The sequence below is a fragment of the Anolis sagrei genome, chromosome 3 (assembly GCF_037176765.1).
Source record: "Anolis sagrei isolate rAnoSag1 chromosome 3, rAnoSag1.mat, whole genome shotgun sequence".
Lineage (NCBI taxonomy): Eukaryota > Metazoa > Chordata > Lepidosauria > Squamata > Dactyloidae > Anolis > Anolis sagrei.
This window is the reverse complement of record NC_090023.1, coordinates 186,020,142-186,047,760: the sequence shown is the minus strand read 5'-3', so window position 1 is coordinate 186,047,760 and position 27,619 is coordinate 186,020,142. Positions and strand designations below refer to the sequence as shown.

Below are 27,619 nucleotides of genomic sequence, written 5' to 3'. Positions count from 1 at the left end.
ACTGACTAGACTACCTAATGATGGGAATTGTGTTATGTTTATCTATGTTGGCTAAAAGTTTGGAAAATGCTTATATTTGTCAATTGAGAAAAGAATTTAATTCCCAAATTAATTAAACAATGGGTTATAGAAGTTTGATGCCACTTTAGCTGCCATGGCCACATTCTATAGAATCCTGGGATTTGTTATTTCAGGAGTATTCAAAATTCTCCGCCAGAGACTCTTATTTCCATGGTGAATGAATCCTCTGGAAAAAAAATGCCATAAAACTGAACTTTTTTAAAAAAAAAAATCGCTACATATAGATTTTATGTTCTGTTCTCTATTTGTGCCTGTTGACTGAGATAGTTTCAAGCAAACCATTTATCAGAATATTCAAGGAGTCTAGACATTCACATGGATTCACAACAGTGATTAGCTAGCATGGAATTTACTGCCCTGTGATATAGCTGTGATGAAATTAGCCACAATTACAGAGGATAGGTCTGGCAATGTATAATAAAGTTCTGTTTGCTGAAATCAGGCTGTAATTCAGCATTTCTCTATATGTCAAATGAGGAGGCCGTTGTAAACAGCAGAAGAGGACACTGTAGAGAAGAATCTGGCTGATTGATTACAGCACTGCTATTTAAACTGTGGATCCTGGCCCACATGGGGTCCTCTTAGCTCAATGTTGAAGTCCCCAAAATTGTGTCAACAGTAAAAGAGTTCTGAACATCACCTAGGACCTCTTCACATGGTCTGTGCTCCTGCACCAACAATCGCCGGCAAAAGGGAAGGTGTGCCCCACATGCCCTTCCTCCTTTCCCCATCATATGGTGGGGATGAGACAGGGTGTGTTGGCACGCGGTCTCCATCATATGGGAGAAAGGGCAGCAACGCATGTTGCTTCACCACCCTTTTCCCCATCATACGGGGAAAGGGGGAGGAAAGTGTGGGTAACTCCATTGGAGCTACCTGAAAAACACTTTTCGTGGTGGTGGAGGAAGCGCCTTCTGTCACTTTCCCTCCACTTCAGGAGGAATGTGGGTGGGGCCTGCCAAGCGTTGGCCAAAAGCAGTAAAACGGGGCTATTTAGCCCCATGTGAAAAGCAACAATATGGGGCTATTTAGCCCCATGTGAAGAGGTTTCTTGTGACTGTTTTAGGCATTTACACGGATCAGTTGTGCAGTGTTTACAGTAGACTCTGCAGAAGATACTTCAGCTATACTTCATAAAACCGAAATCTGCCTGTTTAGCCATCCTCACAAATGCTGATTTGCTGTCAGTAAAACTTTGATTTTTATACCTATTTAATATACCAATGTACCTGGGATAAAGTAAACATTTCTGGTCCAAAGGGGGGGGGGGGTCACAAGTGAAAAAGTTTAAGAAGCTCTAGATCAGTGTTTCTCAACCTGGATGTCTGGACCCCCGGAGGGGTCGTGAGGAGGTGTCAGAGGGGTCACCAAAGACCATCAGAAAACACCGTATTTTCTGTTGGTCATGGGAGTCCTGTGTGGGAAGTTTGGCCCAATTCTATCTTTAGTGGGGTTCCGAATGCTCTTTGATTGCAGGTGAACTATAAATCCCAGCAATGACAACTCACAAATGTCAAGGTTTATTTCCCCCAAATGCCACCAATGTTCACATTTGGGCATATTGAATAGTGTGGTCCAGATCCATCATTGGTTGAGTCCACAGTGCTCTCTGGATGTAGGTGAACTACAACTCCCAAACTCAAGGTCAATGCTCACCAAACCCTTCCAATGTTTTCTATTGCTCATGCGAGTTCTGTGTGCCAGGTTTGGTTCAATTCCATCATTGGTGGAGTTCAGAATGCTCTTTGATTGTAGGTTAACTATAAATCCCAGCAACTACAACTCCCAAATGACAAAATCAACCCAACCCCCTCTCCTCCTCACCACACCAGTATTCTAATTTGGGCATATTGGGTATTTGTGCCAAAATTGATGCAATAAATGAAAATATCAGATATTTACATAACGATTCATAACAGTAGCAAATTACAATTATGAAGTAACAACGAAAATAATTTTATGGTTGGGGGTCACCACAACACGAGGAACTGTATTAAGTGGTCGCGGCGTTAGGAAAGTTGAGAAACACTGTTCTAGATTAATCCAGCAGGCCCCTTTTTATGTGCTTTTGAGCAAATGTATATTTATATATTTACTTGAGAGAACCTCTGTTAGAAGGGATTCACTGATTTTTTTAGTCTATTTCACATAGTAATATTTTAATATGTAAGGACTAACTGGAAATAAATGACAGACCTACTGGAAATAAATGACAGATCTACTGGAAATCACTACGAAAGAAGGATCAATTTGAAATAAATAAATAATTCAAATGCCATATGTATTACGCTTTCACTTTCATATAGCAAGAAGTTCCAGGGGCTGAAGAGCTCATTCCCTAGAAGAACACTTAGGACATTTCTATGATACAGAAGTCTGACTCATACTGTTAGTTCCAATTAGAGTAAACCCACTGAATGAATGAGATTTATCTATGTGTTGGCTTACTCTTCAACAACTGATTTAAAGGGTCTGCTCCAGCTGAGACTACCCAATAGGATTCAGGCCAAGATTATTTACACATGCATCCAGTCTGAGCATAAGCTTGTTCCACAGATCCCACACTCTGTCCAATATCTAGACCAACCCATGATGCCATAGGATTTCCTGAAGAGAACAAGGTCAGGAGTTCTGCCAAGCTAAATGGAGTGGGACACATTCTAGTATTCTGATTTCACAATGCAAACTCACAAGATAGGGTGAAGGATATATTGGATGGAGTATTTAAATCACACACTTCCACCTCTTCTTCTTTCCTTCATGAAACGAAATTAGCAAAGGATTGCCTCCCCATATTTTTTATTTTATGGGAAATATGGCAAACATGAGTCCCTGAAGATATTTGTTTACATGTTCCTACACCATTGGCTATGCCGGCTAGAGCAGATAGAAGTTGCAGTTCAACAGTGTATGGAGGCAACACAGTTTTTTCATTGTTGCTTCATTACCTCTCTAACTTAAGATACCTATGTCTTTTGGTTGAGTGCAACAGGAAGTTGAATTTTGGGTTGATTACTTTGCAGTAATCTGGGAATAGATGATCTGGTGAGAGACTATTACAAAGCCATCTTTCTAAATGGCATACCATGGTTACATCCAAGTCTGATTATTAGCCCAATCCTGTTTCACCAATTGTATGCAGGGATAATTGGCTTGTTCAGATGGACAGGGCCTTCTCGGTGGTGAGCTCCCCCACCTGTGGAATTCAATCCCCGGGGAAATTAGGCTGTCTCCATCCCTCCTCACCTTTAGAAAGAAGTTAAAAACATGGATGTGGGACCAGGCCTTTGGGTAACTATACCGACTATGACAAAGACTAAGATGACAATTGCTATGGTAATGGACCATGGACAAGCTTGATGAGTCTCCAACTACAAAATTCGGCTAGATAGATATCTAGCCGAATTTTGTAGTTGGAGACTCATCAAGCTTGTCCATGGTCCATTACCATAGCAATTGTCGTCTTAGTCTTTGTCATAGTATATTTTAGTAGATTTTAATTGTATTGACTTAATGTTTTTAACTATATATAATTACTTTTTCTGTTTTGTATTTTATTATGTATACATGGAGACATCGAATTGTTGCTGGCTGGAAGCTGCCCTGGGGGGGGGGGGGGGGGGTTTGAGAAGGGCAGGATAAAAATGCTCAATAAATAAATAAATAAATAAATAAAACTACCTCTAAAGTTTTGTAAAACCACATGAATTCCACAACTTTCCTGGGGATATTATTGCTTAATGTAATGAATATTCTTCTGGTGAACCCACTTACCTCTGTAATGGGAAAATATTTAGGTCTTTGCTAAGGTATTACCAAGGCTCCTTCCTGTATTAACCTGACAAAATGAAATTGTATATTTAACCTATGGTTTAGGCTGTATGAAAGGTTGTTCATTTCAAGCCAGATGTAAAGACAAACCACAAGAAGGAAATTAAGAGACCTTGAGGTTGCCCATCAATTGCTGGATAGCAAACTCAGCAGGAATACAAGCCACACACAGAGCAACTCTGTATTACATTGTTATATAACTCTGTGTAAACTATAAAAATAATTTTGGATGTTGCATCTGTATTGGCCATACCAACTAAGGGATTCTATATGCTATGAGGTTGTCCATGTATACCAGGATCTGTTAGGTGTTGTTATATGCTTTTCAGTCATTTTTTGATTTATGGTAACCCAAGGTAAACCTATTATGGGGGTATTCCTGGAAAAATTTCTTCAAGTGAGGGTTTCTTTTTGCTTCCTCTGAGGCTAAGAGAATTTGGCTTGCCCAAGATCACTCAGTAGGTTTCCATGGATAAGCAGGGATTTGAATCCTTGTCTCCAAAGTTCCAGTTCAATACACAAAGCACTGTACCTCCTCAGATTTATGCAAATAGGAGGCATTTTGGAGTGGGGAGGTATGTAAAGGTGGAAGGCCACCCTATTTGGAAGTACAGAGGTGAAAATAACAGAGTACAAGCTGGAACAGCCCTACACAAGTAGTAAATTATTGTGATAGTGCCTCCAGCCATGCTGTACTCAAAACATAAAGACACCCTTGATATATACCAGTTATTCAAGCCAGGGCAACAGCATGGCCAGATGACTATCTCTCAACACAACCACATTGCCGCCTTACCAGTATATCACCACCAATCTCCTACAATCTCCTACATTACTACTAACATTGTTATCACTGTCTTCTCTTGCCCCCACTCTCTGAGTAGGGAAAGCAACTGCAAGCTCACCCCCACCCCCATAACTCTGCTTTAAATTGCCTCAAGAAACTATGAGGAAATTAAAATGATGGGTGGGTTTCTATGTGTTGTTGTTACCTGCTCTCAGTAGAGTTCAATCCATAGCAACACTATGAATGAGAGGCCTTCAAATCACCTTCTCGTGAAGCTTTGAAGACTTGGGATTGTGGCTTTCTTGATTGAGTCCATCCATCTGGAATATGGTCTTCCTCTTTTTCTATTGCATCTTTCCTTTTGAATGATTGTCTTTTCTAATGTGTAGTGTATGCTCTTGTGAATTATGTATGCTCATGTACTGCTCAAAGTATGAGTTTCAGTTTAGTTGTAAATAAGCAATTGTCCTATTTAAATAAGCTTCAACATAGGTACTTCAATAGTGAAACAAACAAAATATATACGGTTTCCAAATAATTTCATAGGACATATACATCAATGAATATATCAAACTTAAAGGCAGTTCACATTGTGTTTAGAACACTTAAGAATATGTCCATAATGTTACAACAAAAGTTCACGTCGTATTCCACAAACTTGAGAGTATCCAAACTGGAAACAGTTCGTGTTGCTTTCAGCCAACTCGGGAGTCCACAACAAGGTTCCCTGGGTGCTTTGTGTCCTTGTTTCAAGAACAAAATTCTCTTCTTCAGGCTTCTTTCATTAAATCAAAGGTAATAGTACTTTGTTGTTTTTACTAAATTTAGAGAGGACAAAACAATAGATATGCTAAGTAGCAGCCAGTTGTATTTTGAAAATTCTTACATAAACAAGAAAGGAATTTACTTACATTAATAGCATCAATGGCTCTGCAAAAAAACTTCAATATAGTATAGCCTGCTTCTGCTTTTAATCGCGAGCAATAAGATACAAGAGGTTACTCCCTTTTAAGGATATCAGTTCATTACCGGTGATTACAGAAAGCAAGTTAGCTCTAATTTGTCATTTAACCCTTGTGGGTGTACTGTCTGCAGTTTAGAGATCTAAAATGCTTCTCTCTGTAGTAAAATGCTATTTAGATCTCCATGAGGCTTTGTAATTATTCTTTCTAAAGCACAGAATTTAAAACTAGAGTATGAATGAGATTTTTCTATGAAGTGTGCGTAGAGGGTAGAGTCTGAAGCTTTGTTTTTGATACGAGAGCGATGTTCAAGGATTCTAGATTCAAAAACAAACCCATTGATTTGTCTTTTTAGCCATCTATGAAATATTTTCCCGCATCACATTTCAAATGAGTTGGCTTTCTTTCTATGAACTGTGTCCATTGTCCAGTTTTTATCTCCAATGTACATTTTGGCACATAGAATGGGTAGATTTGAATGACTGATGGGGAAAGACATATGATAGCTGCTTTGAATCTCCTTTGTGGAGAGAAAAAGTGGGGTATAAATAATAATAATTAATAATAATGATAATGATAATGATAATAACAAGCCTGTAAAGGTGGTCCCAGTGGTGCTCGGCACACTGGGTGCAGTGTCTAAAGACCTTGGCCTGCACTTAAACACAATCGGCACTGAGAAAATTATCATCTATCAGCTGCAAAAAGCCATCTTACTGGGATCTGCATGCATTTTTCGCTGATACATCACACAGTCCTAGACACTTGGGAAGTGTCCGATGTGTGATCCAATACAACAGCCATCATAGTGACCTCGTTTGCCATGTACTAGTCTTGTTGTGTTTCTAATAATAATAATAATAATAATAATCACCATCATCATCATCATCCAGTACACATGGTCCCAGTGGTCATTGGCACACTGGGTGCTGTGCCAAAAGATCTCAGACTGCATTTGGAAACAATAAACATTGACAAAATCACGATCTGTCAACTGCAAAAGGCCACCTGACTTGGATCTGCGCGCATCATTCGAAAATTCATCACACAGTCCTAGACGCTTGAGAAGTGTTCAACTTGTGATTTTGTGATATGAAATTCAGCATATAGATCTCATTTGCTCTGACATACTGTGCTTTTGTGTCAGTAAAATAATAATAATAATAATAATAATAATAATAATAATATGGTAGTGGATGGGACTTTGTACCAAGAAATCAAAGAATGATTTCACTAACCAATACAACAGTCTAGATTCTGAATGAACACTGGTAAACTGGAGAGTAGGTGTGCCTTGGTGAGTGTGGATTGCAGTAAGAGTTATGCCAATGTAGGATGTTGGCTGTAAACTATTTTGCAGGCAGCATTCTTGAGGCAATTGTGGCTTATGCCTGATTTTCTAGCCCCTGATGTATATGCTTGCATTTAATTAGTCCTAGTGAAGGGAATGGACTTTGTACAACAATCATAAATCTATTAGGGAGAGGTAAGCACAGTTGATTACATTGAGGAAAAAGTATTTAGGACGTAGCTAAGAGATGAAGATAGATATGGAATGGCTTCAATTGACATTTGTTTAAGTAGTTGTCAGTTCATTTATTGAGTAACACACTCATTATATTTGTTTCAGTATTTCAATAGCATTGTAAAGTAACATTCCTGTTTCAATTGCAAAAGAAATTTGTCTTCGATTAACATCTTTGGAGTGGTTTTAATGTATTCTTTTACAGTCAATTTCTGCTTATTTAGTATACTTGAGGATTGTTGGATGAATTAAAAATCCATGATAATGTTCTCTGTTTCCACCTTTAAAAAGCGAATAGTCATAGTTAGTTTTTCAATGCATATACATGAATATGGTACAGTGCTTTATTATTATACTGAGTAACAAAATAAAAACTTCTGGGAGTAAACAGGATGGATAATCTCGGGGAGGTAATGTTTTTTCCAAAGGTTTTGGAGGTGCCTAAAAGTAACAGCATTGGTAGCTTTTTCTTTAAAAGTATATTTTGCTATGGGTTGCAATAGATCATGTTGAGAGGGGCTTCTGCAGGCCCATAGCCAGGATTTTGATTCAGGGTGAGGGGTGAGTTTGATTCGGGGGGGGGGGGGGCTGAGACAAAGTGAGAGAGGATCTACCCTAGCAAACCTTTTGTATCGTTATCCCAATACCCCCATGCATATGGGATATATTGAGCATGGTGATCAGATGCTCAATATATAACAGTTTAAATAATGTACCAGTAAGACCTTCTCACGGACCACCCTGTGAATTTCGGGGGGGGGGGGGGCTGAAGCCCCTCAACCCCCCCCCCCCGGGTTCATTCCTGGGCTTCTGGAAAACCCTGGAATACTCTCCATTATTGTATTCTGAATGTAGTCACAAAGATGTACTTTTAAAAAGAACCACTGAGGACCTAAAGATCATCTGGGGAGGCCCTGCTCTCGGTCCCGCCTTCGTCACAAGCACGTTTGCCGGGGACAAGAGACAGGGCCTTCTCAGTGGTGGCCCCTCGGCTATGGACTGCCCTCCCTAGGGAGATCAGATCTGCTCCTTCCCTCTTGACGTTTCGGAGGCAAGTTAAAACATGGCCATTCGAGCAAGTGTTTACAAATACAGAGTAGCTAATATAGGAAATCGAATGACCTGACAATGGAATTGAACAATGCTTGAGAATAATGAGACGCTGATGATGTTGCTTTTATTGCTTTTGTGATATCTTATACTGTTTAATGTTTTTTATCTATCATGTTTTATGTATACTGATTTGTTGGAAACCGCCTTGAGTCGCCAGTTGGCTGAGAAAGGCGGTATACAAATACAGTAAGTAAGCAAGTAAATAAATAAATAAATAAATAAATAAATAAATATAGGATGCTTTTTGCTACCTGTGATAACCACTAATTTAAAGCCACTCTGTTAGAAACCTGCCCTCTCTTAAAAATCCACAAAATCCTCCCTTCACCTCTACTTATTTGCCAGTTTTGAGAAATCAAGTGTTACACATTTCTGTTTGAAATAATTTGATAATAATTTAGTTCCTTTGTCAGATCAGAGCTTAAAAGTCACATTTTTGGATTTCAACGCAAGTATATGCTGTTAATGTACTAAGGACTATTATTATTCCTATGCTGAATAAGCATTATCGTTAGTTAATTAACAGTAGACAGCTGACAGGGATCCTAGCATTATGGCATCATAAGAAACCATTCAGTGCATAGTCTCTTAGGGCCCTTCCACACAGCCCTATAGCCCAGAATATCAAGCCAAAAAACCCCACATTATCTGAATTTGGATTCAGATAAACCAGTTCAAAGAAGAAATCGTGGGATTTTCTGCCTTGATTTTCTGGGATATAGGGCTGTGTGGAAGGGCCCTTAGTGACTGGAATCACTTATGTCACCAGTGGAGGAAATATTCCTCTCACCGAACATCAGCTTATTTTGCTTTCAGCATATGTAGTACAGCATGATTCTTGATTTGCTAGGATTAACCTAGAAAAGAATCCAGGACCCCGATGAAAGTGAAAAACTGTGAATCAAAATTGATGTTTTCTTTTAACCTGAGAGAACATCTTTCTGTGTATCTCTAGGTCATCCAGCGTGGCTGTATGATCAAATTCAACCAGATTGCTTTGGAGGACTTAAAGATTCCTAGAATTGTGTTCTCTCTGGGAATTTCTGGGTCAGGAACGGGCAAACGTTTTGCCTTGAGGCCTCATTGCGGATCTGGCTGAAAGAGAAGTTGGAGAAGCCCCCTTTCTTAATGATGGACAGCAGAAGACCGGAAGGGATGCAACGGGCAGCTAGGGGAAGGGTTTTTTTTCTCCTTTTTCCAGTACACGTGTGCATTCAGGCTGAGTGTGGCCAGTTGCGTGATGCACAACTCAAACTTGTGCACCAGCTGCAACCATACCTCGTGAAGTCCCACTTGGCCAGGGTGGTCCACACCTTGGTTACATCCAGACTGGCCTACTGCAATGCGGTCTACGTGGGGCTACCCTTGAAGACGGCCCAGAAGTTTCAACTGGCACAACGAGCAGCAGCCAGGCTCCTTACTGGAGCAAACTCTAGGGAACATACAACGCCCCAATTTAAACAGCTTCATTGGCTGCCAATAAGTTGACGAGCCAAATTCAAGGTGCAGGTCATGACCTATAAAGCCCTAAACCAGTGTTTCTCAACCTTCCCAATGCTGCGACCCCTTAATGCAGTTCCTCATGTTGTGGTGACCCCCAACCATAACATTATGTTCATTACTACTTCACAACTGTAATTTTGCTACTATTATGAATCGTAATGTAAATATCCGATATGCAGGATGTATTTTAATTTATTGGACCAAATTTGGCACAAATACCCACATTTGGTGGGGTTGGAGGGAAGATTGATTTTGTCATTTGGGAGTTGTGGTTTCTGGGATTTATGGTTAACCTACAATCAAAAGAGGATTCTGAGCTCTACCAACGATGAAACTGAACCAAACTTGACACACAGAACTCCCATGGCCAAGAGAAAATACTGGAAAGGTTTGGTGGGCATTATCCTTGAGTTTTGGAGTTGTAGTTCACCTACATCCAGAGAGCTCTGTGGACTCAAGCAATGATGGATCGGGACCAAACATGGCATGAATACTTAATATGCCCAAATGTGAACACTGGTGGAGTTTGGGGGAAACAGACCTTGACATTTGGGAGTTGTAGTTGCTCGGATTTATAGTCCACCAACAATCAACCCAACCAGTGATAGAATTGGGCTCAACTTCCCACACAGAACCCCAACAACCAACAGAAAATGTTATGTTTTGTGATGGGTTTTGACGACCCCTCTGACACCCCCTCGCGACCCCCCGAGGGGTCCCGACCCCCAGGTTGAGAAATGCTGCCCTAAACAGTTCGGGCCCCGCCTATCTCCGCGATCACATCTCCTTCTATGAATCGGTGTGAAGTCTAAGACCTTCCGGGGAGGCCCTCCTTTCGCTCCCACCACTGTCACAAGTACTGTTGGTGGGGACGAGAGAGAGGGCCTTCTCAAAAATAAGGCCACTTAAAGTAGAAGAGCATTATTTAAAAAGGCACAGGCTACCACGACAAACCACAACAAGTTACAATATTTATGCACTTCTAAACATTTCAAGCACATTATTCTAATTCATCCAAAAGCCATAAGACGGTTATACTCTTTGTGGTCCTTTCTCTCTTTGGTCAAGCAATTAAAATATTGTCTTATACCCACATTTCCATCTTTCACATGAGAAAGTCCTTTGTTAAGAGAGCATAGCAGTATTGATACATAATATAACACTCTACAAACTACAATTTTCACATCTCAACAATTTTTTTCTTGGTGTCTAAATTTTTAGTCCTGCTCTTGGGATCATTTGGGGTGATGATTCAGAAAACTGCATCAAAGGACCACATCAGCTCTAGCTTCTTAGATATGGTTGTGATGGTTTTCTATGAGCGAGCAGATGAAAACTGCTACACGGTTTATCTTCTATATCTCCAAAACTGGAGCTGGTAAGGGGAAGCACAAATTTTGGAATCAGCAGATCAAACATACCCAGAAACGGGTCTAACATTTGAGGAACCAATATGTGTGTTGGCCAGTGCTATATATCAAGCATGAAGTATTGTTATAACAAGCACTAGTATATGAAGCATAGAAGATTCTAATCATAGGATCCTGAAAAAAAGAATGGGTTAGGATCATGGCTACTTGTCAAAGGCTTAGGCCCAATTTATCTGAAAGAAATTGTTACTTTTATTTTTTTGTTCATATTGTGACTCTGTATGTTGTTGCTTGGAAACCGCCCTGAGTCCCCCCGGGGAGATAGAGTGGTATATAAATAAATTATTATTATTATTATTATTATTATTATTATTATTATTATTACTATTATTCCCTTGCCTGGGTGCTGATGTGAAGGGAGCTTTGCAGCCCTCAGCCTTGCTGGGCCTGGTGGGCCTTGCTCACCCAGCACTGGCCCCTTCTTTCTGCCGCAACACAGGGCACCTTTCATGTGACCCCGTCTGCATGCCCACCCGCCAAATAGGCAAAGGCGCCCCACAGCCATAGCAGAAAGAAGAAGGGGCAGCGCTGGGTGAGCAAAGCCTGCCTCGAAAAGCACCTCCCGCCTTCCCTGTGCCTGACCCAGCAAGGCTGAGGGCTCCCTTTCTGCCAGTGCCCAGGCAAGAGGTAGAGAAGGAAAGAAAAAAAGGGAAGGAAGGAAAGAGGGAGAGAAAAAAGGAGAGAAAGAAAGAGGGTGGGAAAGGAAGAAGGGAAGAGAGAAGGAAGAATGGAAGCAAAGATGGAAGGAAGGAAGGAAAGAGGTACAGAAATAAAAAAGGAGAGAAAGAAGGAAAAGAAAAGGGGGAAGGGAGGAAGTAAAGAGAGAAGGAAAGGGAAAAAAGGAACAAAGGAAAGAGGGATGAAAGGAAAGAAGGAAGGAGGGAGAGAAAGAGGGAAGGAAGGTTGGCCACACCTTACTTATAAGCTGGAATGTGTCCAGAGGAGAGCGACTAAAATGATAAAAGGTCTGGAGAACAAGCCCTATGAGGAGCGGCTTAAGGAGCTGGGCATGTTTAGCCTGAAGAAGAGAAGGCTGAGAGGGGATATGATAGCCATGTATAAATATGTGAGAGGAAGCCACAGGGAGGAGGGGAGCAAGCTTGTTTTCTGCTTCCCTGGAGACTAGAACGTGGAACAATGGCTTCAAACTACAAAAGAGGAGATTCCATCTGAACATGAGGAAGAACTTCCTGACTGTGAGAGCCGTTCAGCAGTGGAACTCTCTGCCCCGGAGTATGGTGGAGGCTCCTTCTTTGGAAGCTTTTAAACAGAGGCTGGATGGCCATCTGTCAGGGGTGATTTGAATGCAATATTCCTGCTTCTTGGCAGGGGGTTGGACTGGATGGCCCATGAGGTCTCTTCCAACTCTTTGATTCTATGATTCTATGATTCTATGATTAGGCGATCCCTCATTGGACGAGTAAGATGGTCTTCCATCATGGGTTTCCCTGTGGGTCCTTAGGTGGCTGTGGAGCCCTATTCTTGCTCTGTATCTTCTTCCGCAGTGAGGGCATTGGTTTCCAGGTGGAAGGCGGTCCTGGTTGGGGTAGGCTTGACGCGCCTTCCTCTTGGCACGTTTCTCTCTTTCACCCTCCACTCGTGCCTCCTCGAATTCTGCAGCACTGCTGGTCACAGCTGACCTCCAGCTGGAGCGCTCAAGGGCCAGGGCTTCCCAGTTCTGTGTCTATGCCAGAGTTTTTAAGGTTGGCTTTGAGTCCATCTTTAAATCTCTTTTCCTGTCCACCAACGTTCCGTTTTCCATTCTTAAGTTCAGAGTAGAGCAACTGCTTTGGCAGACGGTGGTCAGGCATCCGGACAACGTGGCCTGTCCAGTGGAGTTGATGTTGGAGGACCATCGCTTCAATGCTGGTGGTCTTTGCTTCTTCCAGCACACTGACGTTTGTCCGCTTGTCTTCCCAGGAGATTTGCAGGATTTTCCGGAGGCAGCGCTGATGGAATCGTTCCAGGAGCTGCATGTGACGTCTGTAGACAGTCCATGTTTCACAGGCATATAGCAGGGTTGGGAGGACAATAGCTTTATAGACAAGCACCTTGGTATCCCTACGGATGTCCCGGTCCTCAAACACTCTCTGCTTCATTTGGGAAAATGCTGCACTTGCAGAGCTCAGGCGGTGTTGTATTTCGGCATTGATGTTGACTTTGGTGGAGAGGTGGCTGCCAAGGTAGCGGAAATGGTCAACATTTTCTAATGTTACACCATTAATCTGTATCTCTGCCATTGGCTGGTGACTGCTGGAACAGCACTTTGGTTTTCTCGATGTTCAGTGACAGGCCAAGCTTCGTGTATGCTTCTGCAAAGGTGTTGAGAGTGGCTTGTAGATCTTCTTCTGTATGCGCACAGACAACATTGTCATCAGCATACTGGAGTTCTATAACAGATGTTGTTGTAACTTTGGTTTTGGCTTTCAGTCTGCCACACCAACGCGTGGCAGGTACAGCTAGTTTAGTTATATATTCCTACATGGCAGGGCGTTGGACTAGATAGCTCTGGTAGTCTCCTCCAATTTCAATATTCTACGATAAAGAGAATAGCGGTTTGCAGATAAAAGTGAATGGCTTGAAGCAATATTTGAAAAGCTAATCAAAACTTCCCATTTGTTACAGAACAATCATTTCTCTGACTTCGTGGATAAACAAACTGGCTATACAACTAAAAATTTGCTGGCAACTCCAATAATTCTAAACAAAGAAGCTCTTGCTGTGATAATGGCCCTTAACAAGAAAACTGAGCCTGAGTTCTCTAAAGAGGATGAAGAAGTAAGTATTGACCTCATTTAAAAAAGGAATTCGGTGATCCCATTAACAATACGGGAATTTAGAAAATGTCTCCAAATCCCCTGAATGCAAATCAAGTGTAAATAATACTTTACAATGGAAGATGTTTTGGATAATGGCATGAGTATTGTATTTTTTAAAGTAGCATAACAGTTGGTAATACCATTACTTTTTAAAAAGTAGTAAGTACAATTTACACGCTACTTGTAAAAATAGGGTGGTCATTTGGAAAAAGTTGGGCCCATTTTTCTTTTTTCAAGTTTGTATTTTACAAAATACAAAAAAAAACTAATTCAAATGCTATGTGTCACTACTGTATGGGCATTTGTCCAAGACTTTTGGAAAGTGTCAAGTTAGAGAGTGCCGTTTTCTTCAAATTTTAATGCTTAAAATACTCCTTTGGGAAATGTTGATTCGTGTCCAATGTGCAACTTTTTAAAAAAAATCTAATTTCCTAACTTTTCTACTCAGAAGTAATATCTACTGAGTTCCAAGTAAATGAATATTGGATTAGCGAGTATGGGTTGGGAGACTCTTAGAAACCTTATGTAAGCTTCTTTGGCCTTTCTGTGAAAGAGCTCAATACAAATCTTTACAAAGCTACTGATCCCAGTGACAAAATAACCATGTCCATAATTATTCAAATGAAATGAGTTAAACCTGAGGTGTTTAATTTTGGCTGACTCACATCCATAATCATTTATCTTACATTTGTTTTCATCACTTTTATTTCCCATTACAGGTTTTTAAGAAATACATTAATTTTATTTCGATTGCTATAAAACACCACCACATTTCAAACATGTACAATTTGGAATTGAGAAAAAGTCAGGTAAAGTCTTCTTTATGTATTTATCTAAATGAATAATTGCTTAAACCCTTCATATCATTTGTTTTGCTACATTTTCATGCTTCCATATACCCGTGCAAACACTGAGATCTTCTGCAAAGGTCCAGTTCTGGGGTTGCAGACTAAGCACACTCTATCGAGATGTGGAATGGTGTCCACAAAAAAAAGTGTGCTTGACATTTTCTTTATAGTAAACTAGCCACCCCCTGCCACGCGTTGCTGTGGCCCAGTCTGTGTATATGTGTTTTGTGTATGTATATGTGTGTATATATGTGTATATGTGTATATAATGGCGCTCCATGCAGTCATGCCGGCCACATGACCTTGGAGGTGTCTACGGACAACGCCGGCTCTTTAGCTTAGAAATAGAGATGAGCACCACACCCCAGAGTCAGACATGACTGGACTTAATGTCAGGGGACAACCTTTACCTTTACCTATGTGGATATATGTGTGTTTGCATATATGTGTGTGTGTGTGTGGTTTTGCGCATGCATTAGTGTATTTTTTTTATTTTTAAGGCTTTTAAGTCTTTTCTGCTTTTTTTAAGGGTTTTTATGAGTGATGGTCATTCATTGGCCTGATTGGTGTATTCTGTCCAAATTTGGTGTCAATTCGTCCAGTGGTTTTTGAGTTATGTTAATCCCACAAACCAACATTACATTTTTATTTATATAAATTTGCTTCGGCAAAATGAATTGTCAAAATCCTATGCCAAATCCAGCTTTTGCAGACCAATTTGTATTCGGGTGAATACAAATTGGTCAGCATGGTGTAGTAGTTTTATGTTGGACTTTGACTCTAGACACTAGGATCTGAATTCCTGCTCATCCGTGGTAAAACACTGAATGTCCTTGGCCAAGCCCTACTCTTTCAGGACCTCATCACATTGAGATCCAGATTCTTCATGCATCATGGCAAATCCGACAGGGCCTTGCGGGTGGAACTTGTTGCTCCGCACCCCACATTGCTCGGCCTCCCCCTCCCACAGGGGGAAGTGGCTGCCGCCTGGCTTTCCCCCACTGTTGCCTATGCAACACACGAAGCCTCTTGTGTTGCCGCCATGGCAGCTTACAACACTCCCTCTTCACTTGCGCCACAGAACCCCGCCAGAAGTAGATCTACATTGTGGGACGGGAGCCATCAGGCTCCATGCTGCATGTGAAGAGGGAGTGTTGTACAACAGGCAAGTTTGTCCATCTGATGAGGTTGCAAGTTGGAGAGGAAGTGAAAGTCAAGCCTTTTTGAAAACAAGAAAGCCCTGTAAAAGATTTGTCTTAGGTTTGCTATAAGTCATAAAACAATTTGAAGCCATATAACATTGGCCAGGTTCCGTTCTGGAAGCATTTTTCGACAAACATTATTACTGCTGCAGCAGTCTGACACATAAAGTTTATGGAGGAAAGTCAGACAACGTTTTTTCAACATGACCATGTAAGGAAATGTGAAGTGATGTGATGTAAAAGGAGAGGAATAGCACTGGTGTTTGTTCACTGACAGTTTTAATATCAACAGCATCTCCAATCACAATGCTTAAGGGAAGGGATGTATGTGACTATTGAAGTTATAGACAACAGCACCAACAATGGGATTATCTTCTTTGCTAGAAGCACAATCATTTATGCTGCAGTTGATTGTTGTTTTTTGTTAATTAAACATCCTGTCCGATCACGACTTGACTATAAGGACCTCATCACATTCAGTTCAGAATTGCGGGCAATAGCGGGAGGACTTGCCATGGATCATGGTGAATCTGGCAAGGGGCTGGGGGAACCCAGTGCCTTGCATTGCCCCTCACCTCATTCAATGGGAGGGGGTGAGTGTTGCCACCTGTCTTTCCCCCTTCTTCTCTATGCAACACAGGAAGTTTCCCATGTTGCTGCCACTGCCTTTTGCAACAGTTTGACCTCTCTTCAGGCACCCATCGAAAGTAGATCAACATCATGTGATAGGATCTGGAGGGCTCCGTGCCTGAAGTGAGGTTGAACTGTTCTAGGACTGGCAATTTTGCTCGTGTGATGAAGTCATAAGTCTCTGCTGATGTTCTTTTATCGGGCTTCCTTTTTCCCTCCCATACTAATAGCACTGGTGCACCTATGAGAATTGTGCTGAAGTTTTGGGAAGGTGATGGCTCTTTTTTTATCTTAGTTGCAAAACTACAGCCAAATGATGCTCGGGATCTCCTGAGTTGTCTGCTGCCCCAGTACCATGAACCGAGAATCATTGTTCACTGTACTAGATAGCTCCTTCTGCAATGACCTTCAAGTACATGTGCATATCAGGAGGTTACATCGGCATATATCACTGAGAGCTCTAGCTCTGGTATATTGTGAATTGCTATAAGAATATTGGTATTTGGCAACAAATATTATTAATATGATGTAGTGGTTTGGGCATTGGACTATGACTCTGGAGGCCAGGGTTCAATTCCCCACTCAGCCATGAAAACCCACTTGGTGACCTTGGGCCAGTCACATACTCTCAGCTCCAGAAAATATTGATAGAGTTGCCTTAGGATGGCCATAAGTAAAAAATGACTTGAAGACGTACAACAACATCATTAATGGTAATGATTCACGGAATCTTTAAAAAATGTGAAAACACTGTCCTGAATCTAATAGTTAGTCCCACCTACAGTAGATTCCTTAAGTATCAATAGAATGTGGTCACTTAACTTCCCATACCGTCAAAGGATCTATTCTAGTGGAATTGGGTGCTTGTTATTGTGGTAAAAGTCTTCAATATGCCCTATTATCTCATGTAGAATTGTTTTCTCTCAGCATATCACTGCTATTAGCAAAAAGTTTGATTTTGTCTCTATATCCTCTCCCCTCCCTTCTTGAATAGATGCTATTGTGGTGTGGCAACAAAGTGTTTGAAGAACTTACAGATATTGAGCGACAGTTTCATAAAGCATTGTACACTATCAGAGTTTACTTAAACTGTGAAAGGTATTCTGTTGGCCTGCTGGACATGACCAAAGAAAAGGTAAATAAAATTTTGTTTACTTTTTAAAAGCAAATTATAATTGGATCCTAAATGAGGAATTATATATAACTATTATATTAAAACAAACTTGTTTGTACATCAATAGGACTGATTTCTTAAGTTAAAATATTTTCCTTCAAATGTAATTCTGTTATTTGAATGATATAAAATGTAAAGTCCATGTAGGATATATTTCACGGATACACAACACTTTAGGTAATAACGAACCCTATTGAACATACAATAGAGTCATGTCAACAAACGTAGAAAATGCTTGGAGAGGACAAATTGAAATTGAATTCAGACAAGACAGGGGTACGCCTGGTCAGTTGAAAGGCCGAATAGGGTATAGGGTTACAGCCTGTGCTGGATGAGCTTACACTCTCCCTGAAGACACAAGTTCGCAACTTCTGGATTCCTCGCTGAGCCTGGAACCCCAGTTTTCAGTGGTGGTTATGGAGACTTTCACACAATTAAAACTTGTGTGCCAGTTGCACCCATAGCTTTGGAAATCAGACTTGGGCAGTAGTCCACGCTCTTGTTACATCTGGAGTAGACTACTGCAATGCTCTCTACATGGAATTGCCTCTGAAGACTGTTTGGAAGCTCCAAGTAGTCCAATGGGTGGAAGACAGACTGCTCACTGGAGCGGCTTACAGGGAGTGGACATCCTCCCTGTTACATCAGCTTAATTGGCTGCCAGTTTGCTACCTAGCACAATTCAAAGTGCTGGCTTTGGCCTATAAAGCCCTAAAGGGTTCTGGCCCAACTTACCTATCCAAACGTATCTCTCCCTATGAACTAGTTAGACTGTTAAGATCTGCCAGGAGGCCCTACTCTCGATCCCACATCCTTCACAGGTGCGATTGGTGGGGATGAGAGGCAGGCCTGCTCAGTGGTGGCTCCTCAACTATGGAATTCTCTTCCCAGTGACTTTATACTGGCCCTCTCCCTCCTGATATTCAGGAAAAGTTGAATACCTGCCTATGGCACCAGGTGTTTGGGAAATAGTGCAATATGGAATGTGACACAAATGTAGCAGCACTAATGACAACTGTGGGTCTAGACACTATGTTTTTAATCCATTCTAATGGTATTTATATGCTTTTATCTGTTTTTATTACTCGATGTGTTTTTTATATTTGTAATGCGGTATTTAATTTTGTCATATTTGTAAGTTGCTCTAAGTTGCCTTTGGGGTGAAAAAAGCATGGTAAAAATATAGTAGTAAGTAAAATATTTTATTTATTATAGTAAATGAAATTGTAGATATTGCTCCCTAAGACACAGGGGTTGTAGTGTACATTCAAATTCAGTTTCTAAAAACAAATATATGAAACAATGCTCATAAAAACTTTTCCAAAATATTTCTGGCACTACCATGCAATTGTAGTCTACCACTATATAATTCTATATACAGTTAGTCTACTTAGGTTTATTTGACTTCTCTAGGATTGGAGTGGCCTGACTTATCAAAAGCCAAACCTTTATTTACCACCATCTTATTTATTTTTTGAAGCAGCCAATGTAACATACTGGTTTGAGTGTTGAACTAGACCAGAGTTCAAGTCCCTGCTCAGCCATGCAAACTAGGAAATGTATTCTAAGTCATTCTTGCCACAAAATTCCTTTGATAGAGTCATTGTATGTCAGAGTTGACTTGAAAGTACATTAAAACCTATTTTCATATTGTTAAAATGCAATAAATAAGCAAACAACACCAAGTGAATTGGAATTATTTTACAGGCACAAGATCCCTGCAAAAGTGAAACATTGGAAATAATAAAAATGCTATTTTCTAGGAATCTTTAGCTTCTTCTGCAGGATGTAATTAATATCAACACCTGGCAGAAGTTGGTCATAGGGTCACACTGGAGGACTTAGAGATTCCTAGATAAGTAATCATTAATTATTGCAGTCCTACGACAGAGGCTGTGAAATTATTCCTCATTTATTTACATTTGTAATGTAATGCAGTTGTGCTATAGGCAAAAGATACTTATTAAAATTCATTGTAACTTGTCACTTCTAAGTGAAACTTTTTGCTAACTCATGTGTGATGTCTTTCAGGAATTCTATGATGAGTGGCCAATTAAGTTGGGTGAAGCGGAACCATACAAAGGACCCAAAACACCAGATGGCCGAGTGAGTAGAGGGTTTTATTACTACTACTACTACTACTACTACTACTACTACTACACTATGTAACACAATTTTTGTTCCTGGGTTATAAATGTCATTTCCTAATTGATTCTATCATAAAAACATGGGAAAAGTTGGTAAAGGTACAAGTTTCCCCTGATGTTAAATCTTATTGTGTGCGACTCGGAGGGGGTGGGGGTGGCAGTGGTGGTGCTCATCTCCATTTTTAATCTGAAGACCCGGCATTGTCCGTAGACACCTCCAAGGTCATGTGGCCAGCATGGAGCACTGTTACCTTCCCACCGGAGCAGTATCTATTAATCTACTCACATTTGCATGCTAGGTTGGCAGAAGCTAGGCCTAACAGCGGGAGCTCACCCTGTTCCTCAGATTCGAACCACCAACCTTTCGGTCAGCATGTTCAGCAGCTCAGCAGTTTAAACCGCTGTGTCACCAGGGGGCCCATTGATTAAACTGCAAAAACTTTGTTTTTGCGGGACATCCTACAGCACATTTTATGGTATTTTGTTCAATGAATATCTCAGAGAGTCTCAACCAATTCGACATAGATTGTGGCAGCCACAAAAATGAAGTTTCTGGAATATAACAACAATTTCAAAGTAAGTACTGCACAATTAAACAGGAAATGACACTTTCAAATCAGGAACGGATTTTTTCCCCAAATTTTGTTACATAGTATTACTATTAACAGGACCAATTGCCATTTTGGAATGCTGTTTTGTTTTTCAGATTGTTATAATGCTTTCTTCCCTTGCATTTAGGAAGTCAACTTTTATAAAATTATTGATTACATTTTACATGGGAAAGAAGAAATCAAAGTTATTCCGTGAGTCCTTATCATTAGTTTGTTAGTAGTTAGCTGTGCGTGTTTAGATCCCAAATACTAACTTTATCTAATTTTATTTTTCAAGGTCGCCTCCTGCAGACCACTGGTGTCTTGCTAGTGGATTGCCAACGTATGTTGCCGAAAACGGCTTTGTAAGTTTCAATTTTTCTTTCGTGCTTCATTGCAGTTCAGTACACTTGCTGGGTTGGGCATGCATCCTGTGGATTATTATACAAAGTCATCACAACCTAACAACAATCTAAATATAGCTCTAAGTTCAAAGACCCCATCACACAACAAAATTATAGGATTCCATCACAGTTAAAGTGCAATAAGCAGAGGCGGCCCTAGGTAATTTTCAACGGTAAGCAAACAATATTTTGGCACCCCTCCCCCCCAACCAATCATTGATATATATTTTCTGTTTGTCATGGGAGTTCTGTGTGCCATATTTGGTTCAATTCCATCATTGGCGAAGTTCAGAATGCTCTTTGATTTTAGGTGAACTATACATCCCAGTAACTACAACTCGCATATGTCAAGGTCTAGTTTCCCCCAAGAGCGCCCCTGGGCAAAATCAACTATACTGCAAATGCTTACTTTGCGTAATGGGTTGAGCCACCCCTGGTAATAAGGGTACTATAATGGTGTAATGTGAATGTGTCCCCAGCAGGGAACAGGTTAGGAATTGCTTCTAACCTGTTTCATGTCTGTTGTCATGTAAGAAATGGTGAAGATGATGAGGACAATGATGTGAGAAGAATAATGACTATGATGATAATCTTTTTTTCTTTTCTTTGTTTTGATGTTCAACATCCTGCTTTATTATTATTTCATATCAAAAGCATTGCATAAATTAGTATAAAACTGATAAAAATAGGAGCGCAGGTGGCTAAATATCTTTTGACCAAAAATGGGCAACAGCAACGGCATTGTCTGTAGGCTCAAACAATTCTTCCCTCATACATAAGGCAGTTCTGCTCCACAGTCACACAAGGTGTGGGATTCTTCTAGGTAGTGCCATTTTGCCAGGCTGTCTTTTGATCTGCCCACTCCACTTCTGAGTCTGTTCAGGGACTTCCAAGTTGCCCATTCTTGGTTTGCCCCTGGAGGAAGATCCTCGTGGGGGGCCATCCAATTGGGATTTCCTGGTCTAGCTGCTCGGAGGGATACTCTTGCTGTTGCTGGGGGGATGTCAAGAGGAGTGGTAGTTCTTATGAAGCTTTTCCTTGATTTGAGTCTGCTGGGAGGAGGCTGGTAGCCATGTAGTGGATGGCTTTCACAGAATCATAGAATCAAAGAGTTGGAAGAGACCTCATGGGCCATCCAGTCCAACCCCCTGCCAAGAAGCAGGAATATTGCATTCAAATCACCCCTGACAGATGGCCATCCAGCCTCTGTTTAAAAACTTCCAAAGAAGGAGCCTTTTAAACAGAGCCTTTTAAACAGTGTTCAACCTTATTTCTCTTCCAACTTCCAATAGCACATCCCGGGGGGGGGGGGGGGGGGCAATGCCAGCTAGCTTGTAGAGTTTATCAACAGGTGTAGGTTTAAGACATCCTGTTATTGTTCTGCATGTTTCGTTTAATGCTATGTTCACCTAATTTGCGTGGGCAGACTTATGCCAAACAGGGCAGGCATACTTGGCAGTTAAGTAAGACAAGGCCAGGGCTGATGTTCTTATTAATTTTGGGTCTGTACCCCATGTGCTGCCAGTGAGTTTTCGCAGGATGTTATTGCGTGCAGCTACTTTGTGCTTGGTGTTCAAGCAGTGTTTCCTATATGCTAGTTTTCGATCTAAGGTGACACTGAGATATTTAGGATGGAAACAATGTTCCAGCTCTTGGCCTTCCCAGGTGACTATCAATTTCCCGTTGGCTTCATGGTTGCAAAGGTGGAAAACACATACTTGTGTCTTGGCAGGGTTAGGCTTCAAGCGCAAGATAAGCAACATCCTGCTTATCTTGCACTTCCCCAAATAATGATACCAGGGGCCCGTCCAGACAGGGCCTTTATTGCCGGAACTCCCACAATAAAGAAGGCGATGTCCAGACAAAGCTCTGGACAGTCCTGAATTAATTCACTACAAACAGAAAAACCCTGGTTTGTAGCAAATTAATTTGATAGTGGATTTATTCCGCGCCTTCTTGGAAGGCACGGGATAAATCCACTATATCCGGGTCTGGACTGCAGAATACTTTCTTAGATCGGTATGGACAGGCCCCCAAAAACATCTGCGTTATTTTAATGCAGATGCTTCTGGGATAAAGGCCTGTCTGGATCCAGCCTAGAAGTTGGCTTATAATTAAAACCTGTCAGCTAATGTGGTCTTCTGATGGTCGTGAAATCCATTGGGTGAACCAGGACAAGTCACACTATCTCAGCCATAAAAATGGCAAACCTGTTTGACGAAATCTTGTCACAAAAATCCCATTATAGTGTTGCCATAAGTTGGAGCTGACTTGAAGGCACATAATATCAACAAGTAAAACTTTTAAAAGTTATTGTTAAAATTAATTTAAACAATATATACAAGTGTTTTTATCGTGTCAGAAGTGACTTGAGAAATTGCAAGTCATTTCTGGTATTAGACAATTGGTCGTCTGCAAGGACATTGCCCAGGAGGCACCCAGATGGGATACCATCCTGTGGGAGGCTTCTCTCATGTCCCTGCATAGGAAGCTGGAGCTGATAGACAGGAGCTGACCCCATCTTGCGGATTTGAACCGCCAACCTTCAGATCAGCAGTTCAGCTGGCACAACGGTTTAACCCATTGTGCCACCATGATTCCTTATACAATCAAACATAATACTATTTATAGTGCCTTATATTTTGTTCACAGTAAGGATAATAATCCCCATAATTCCCATTCTCTTATAAATGGCATGAGACTTGTGAAATTGTGCTACTTTGTACAATAACAAAATTTTATACATCATACTTTCAATTTCTTGCCCTTTTTTGCTTCCACTAAGACACTGAAGATAGAACAACTAAGCAAGTCCTTTGATTGCTGATTGCTTTTTAATGGATGGAAAATGTTGGAAAATATTCAAAAATTTACTGACAAACAAGTTATATTGTTTCAAAACCAATGAGAACAATTTTGGATTGATGAGAATGTTTGTAATTCTTAATTTATGCTAATCAAAATTTGTATGTAGTTGCTTTGCATGTGCGCACGCACACACACAAACCCTAAAGATTTTCTGTGTGGGAAACAGATTTTTTTCTGCACAGAAATACTATTTTATGTACAAAAAAAATCAATTTCCAAAACAGAAAATGCAACTGTTGGGAACATTTCATGCTTAAAGACAGAAAACTGCAGAAAATACATTTTCAGTTAGAAGATATATTTCTTTCACAAGAACTGCTCAGTTTGTGTGTGTGTGCATGTGTGTGTTTGTGTGTAAAACAACTACATCCATTCTTTTTGCACAGAATAGGTTCTGAATTGTGAATAGGTTTGGAAAATGTTGGGGTTTTTTTCAAAGTTCTTCCTTCTCATCGCTGAAAGAAAATGTCTAAAATTACTCAATGCAACCTTTGACAAGAATTATATATTCATTATTCATTAATTGTAGCCTTACTTCTTTTGGGGATCTTCATTCCATCTATATGTGTCATAAGACAGAAGTACATACTTGGCACAACTACTATAAATGCCAGATTTTAAGAATTAAAAGCATATGTTTATTTAATGTCTTCTTCTCTCTAGATCTGTAATATGATGAATGCACCCGCAGATGAATACTTCAATTTTCAGGTAACCTTCTATTTTATTGTGTTGCATACACCAACCTGCCATCCAAATAATATTAAGTAACAGTATTTCACATCTTAAGCGGTGGGCATCAATTTCCCCTTGTACACATGTGGATTATTCTTGTTATTATTAAATGCAAAGTGGTATTATCCACCTCTGTGATTCTTAGAACTGGGGCCAGGACTATAAAGTCAAAGGTTTCCCCTGACATTAAGTCTAGTCTTATCCGACTCTAGGGTGGGGTGCTCATCTCCAATTCTAAGCCAAAGAGCCGATGTTATCCGTAGATGTCTCCAAGGTCAGGTGGCCAGCATGATTGCATGGAGTGCCGTCACCTTCCCGCAAATTCAGTACCTATTGATCTACTCACATTTGCATATTTTCAAACTGCTAGGTTGGCAGAAGCTGGAGCTAACAGTGGGTGCTAACTCAGCTCCCCAGATTTGAATTGCCAACCTTTTGGTCAACAAGTTCAGCAGTTCAGCGGTTTAACCCGCTGGGCCACCAGATTGTTGGAACTGGGGCTAGGATTATATCTCACCTGAAATCTCTTAAAAATAAGAATGTGGCATTGCATTTCTTTTGCCTTCTTTTTTTCCAGAGAGAAGCTTTTGACGAAACGGGATGGATAGTTAAAAATGTCTTGTCTTTACCTATTGTCAACAAAAAAGAAGAAATTGTGGGTGTAGCTACATTTTACAACAGAAAAGATGGCCGACCCTTCGATGAATACGACGAACAGATTACTGAAGTAAGCTCAAATATTTATTGACATTATTAAGTGACATTTGCACATTGGGTAGACTTGAATTGGTTTAGTTGGTAGACTTTTTTAACCAAACACAACCAAAGTATCTAAACAATTCTATTTATTTGCATTGTTTTCAGATGCTTACGCAGTTCCTTGGATGGTCTGTTTTAAATACTGACACCTACGACAAAATGAATAAGCTGGAAAATAGGAAAGACATTGCTCAGGAAATGCTCATGTACCAAACCAAGGCAACACCTGAGGAAATTCAGACCATATTGGTAAGTGTCAGTCCAGTTTCACTTACGACCTCATCACATTGGGGTTTTATGGTTCCCTTTGCGTCTTCTGAACGGGGCCTGCCAAGCGCCATCAAATGATACTAGCTTGACCCTATCCCCATTCCTCCTGAAGTGGAGGAGAAGCATCACAAGGTTTTTTTTGTTTTGTTTTTTGTTGTGTCAGGGGCGACTTGAGAAACTGCAAGTCGCTTCTGGTGTGAGAGAATTGGCCGTCTGCAAGAACGTTGCCCAGGGGATGCCTGGATGATTTGATTTATTTATCATCCTTGTGGGATGATAAATAGAGCTTCTCTCATGTCCGCCTCTCCCCGGATTTGAACCTGAAACCTGTCGGTCTTCAGTCCTGCCGGCATAGGGGTTTAACCCTCTGCGCCACTGGGGGCTCCATCACAAGGTGAAAGAAGTGATGATAAAATGGGGAAAGGCAATGGGTCATACAATCAGTATGGCAAAATGGGAAGAAATTTGGACAAAGAAACTCAAATACACATACGCTGTAGAGATCAAAGAGAATTTACACGTGGTATCTAACGCCAGAGAAATTAGCTAAATATAGCAAGGGAAAAATCAGAAAGGAATCTTGAAAGTGTGAGAAAAATATGGGCACTTTCATGCATATGTAGTGGGAGTGTAAGGCCATCAAAAATATTTGGTATGAAGAATATAAAAAGATGAAAGAAATATTACAAATAAAATTTGACTTCAAACCAGAATATTTTCTTTTGGGAATTACAGACTTTCAACTGGATAGAAAAAAAGCAAATTTTTCTTTTACTTAGCTTCTGCGGCAAGAATAACTATAGCCCGCTTTTGGAAAGCAACACAGACAGCAACAACGAATGGATGGATTGAAAAAGCTGTAGGCATCATGAATATAGATTTATTAATGCAAAATCTTGCCCAGAATAGATCAATATCAAACAAAACGAACTGGAATGACTTTATGAATTTCTTAAAAAAACTATAATTATAAATATTTACCAAAGTGGAATAAAGTCCTAAGGGTCTAATAAAAAATTATATGCACAGGGCATACGCAAGAGAGAAGGAATATAGTGCAAAGAAATATAAAATGCCACAATAAGTGGTCTGGAAGTAATAGAAATAAGATGTTTATGTTGATACTTTATGGTTGTGGAGGCTGGTTCCTTATCTCCTTTTTTCCCTCTTCTTCTTTCTTTTTTCTCCAATTATTTTATTATGATTTTTATTTTATTTTCTGTTTATCTTTACTTCTTATCACTTATATAGTCCTACTTTCCTACCCAACCAGGTTCAACTTACCTTAACTGTACAAGGAATCAGCACTATTTGTCGTCTAGTATTATTTATTGCTTTATTTCATTCTTAGTTTTTTCAGTTGTTGATTTTTGTTACACGTGTTCAGTGTTGTTGATATGTATTGTTGTCGTTCATTAATAAAAATGAATTTTTTAAAAAAGATGTTTCTTCTGCCACAACGGAGAGGACACTGTTAATTTTTTACCCTTTCCTCGATCTGATGGGGAAAGGGGCAATACAGTAAGATGTGTTGCTGCCCTTTCACCCATTTGATGGGTATAGAGTGCCAACATAGCTTGTCCTGTCCCCACCATATGATGGGAGAAAGAGGGAGGAGGCATGGGGCACCACAAGGCAGTTTGCATGCTTTCCGTTTCAACGGTGACGGATGCCAAAATGGCATGACCCCAGGGGCTGTGTGAAGAGGTCCTTAATCAAAGTTTAAATCTTTTTGCAGTCAGTTGAATTCACTATTTGTTTCATTTATATTTTGTTCTTAGAAATGGAAGGAAAAATTAAAAGTAGAAAGTATTGAAGACTGTGATGAAAAACAACTTATTAAAATTTTGGTGAGTACTAGCCACTAATATTCCTCTTGCGATAGTCTGTAAAAGATTTGCTATTTTGCAGCTGTAATCCTGAGAGTATTCCTCTTAACCT

The 27,619-nt window shown here is 40.3% G+C and overlaps 1 protein-coding gene across 1 annotated transcript in view; it reads left to right on the top strand.

Moving 5' to 3' along the window:
• PDE6C (phosphodiesterase 6C) overlaps positions 1 to 27,619 on the top strand; it is a 93,446-nt gene that overhangs the window by 29,753 nt on the left and 36,074 nt on the right. The window contains exons 2-11 of the mRNA XM_060768725.2: positions 13,858 to 14,010; positions 14,771 to 14,860; positions 17,726 to 17,866; positions 19,937 to 20,011; positions 20,791 to 20,855; positions 20,941 to 21,007; positions 24,578 to 24,625; positions 25,227 to 25,376; positions 25,514 to 25,657; positions 27,460 to 27,528. Coding sequence (XP_060624708.2) covers positions 13,858 to 14,010; positions 14,771 to 14,860; positions 17,726 to 17,866; positions 19,937 to 20,011; positions 20,791 to 20,855; positions 20,941 to 21,007; positions 24,578 to 24,625; positions 25,227 to 25,376; positions 25,514 to 25,657; positions 27,460 to 27,528 — 1,002 coding nt within the window. The remainder of the gene's footprint in view (positions 1 to 13,857; positions 14,011 to 14,770; positions 14,861 to 17,725; positions 17,867 to 19,936; positions 20,012 to 20,790; positions 20,856 to 20,940; positions 21,008 to 24,577; positions 24,626 to 25,226; positions 25,377 to 25,513; positions 25,658 to 27,459; positions 27,529 to 27,619) is intronic.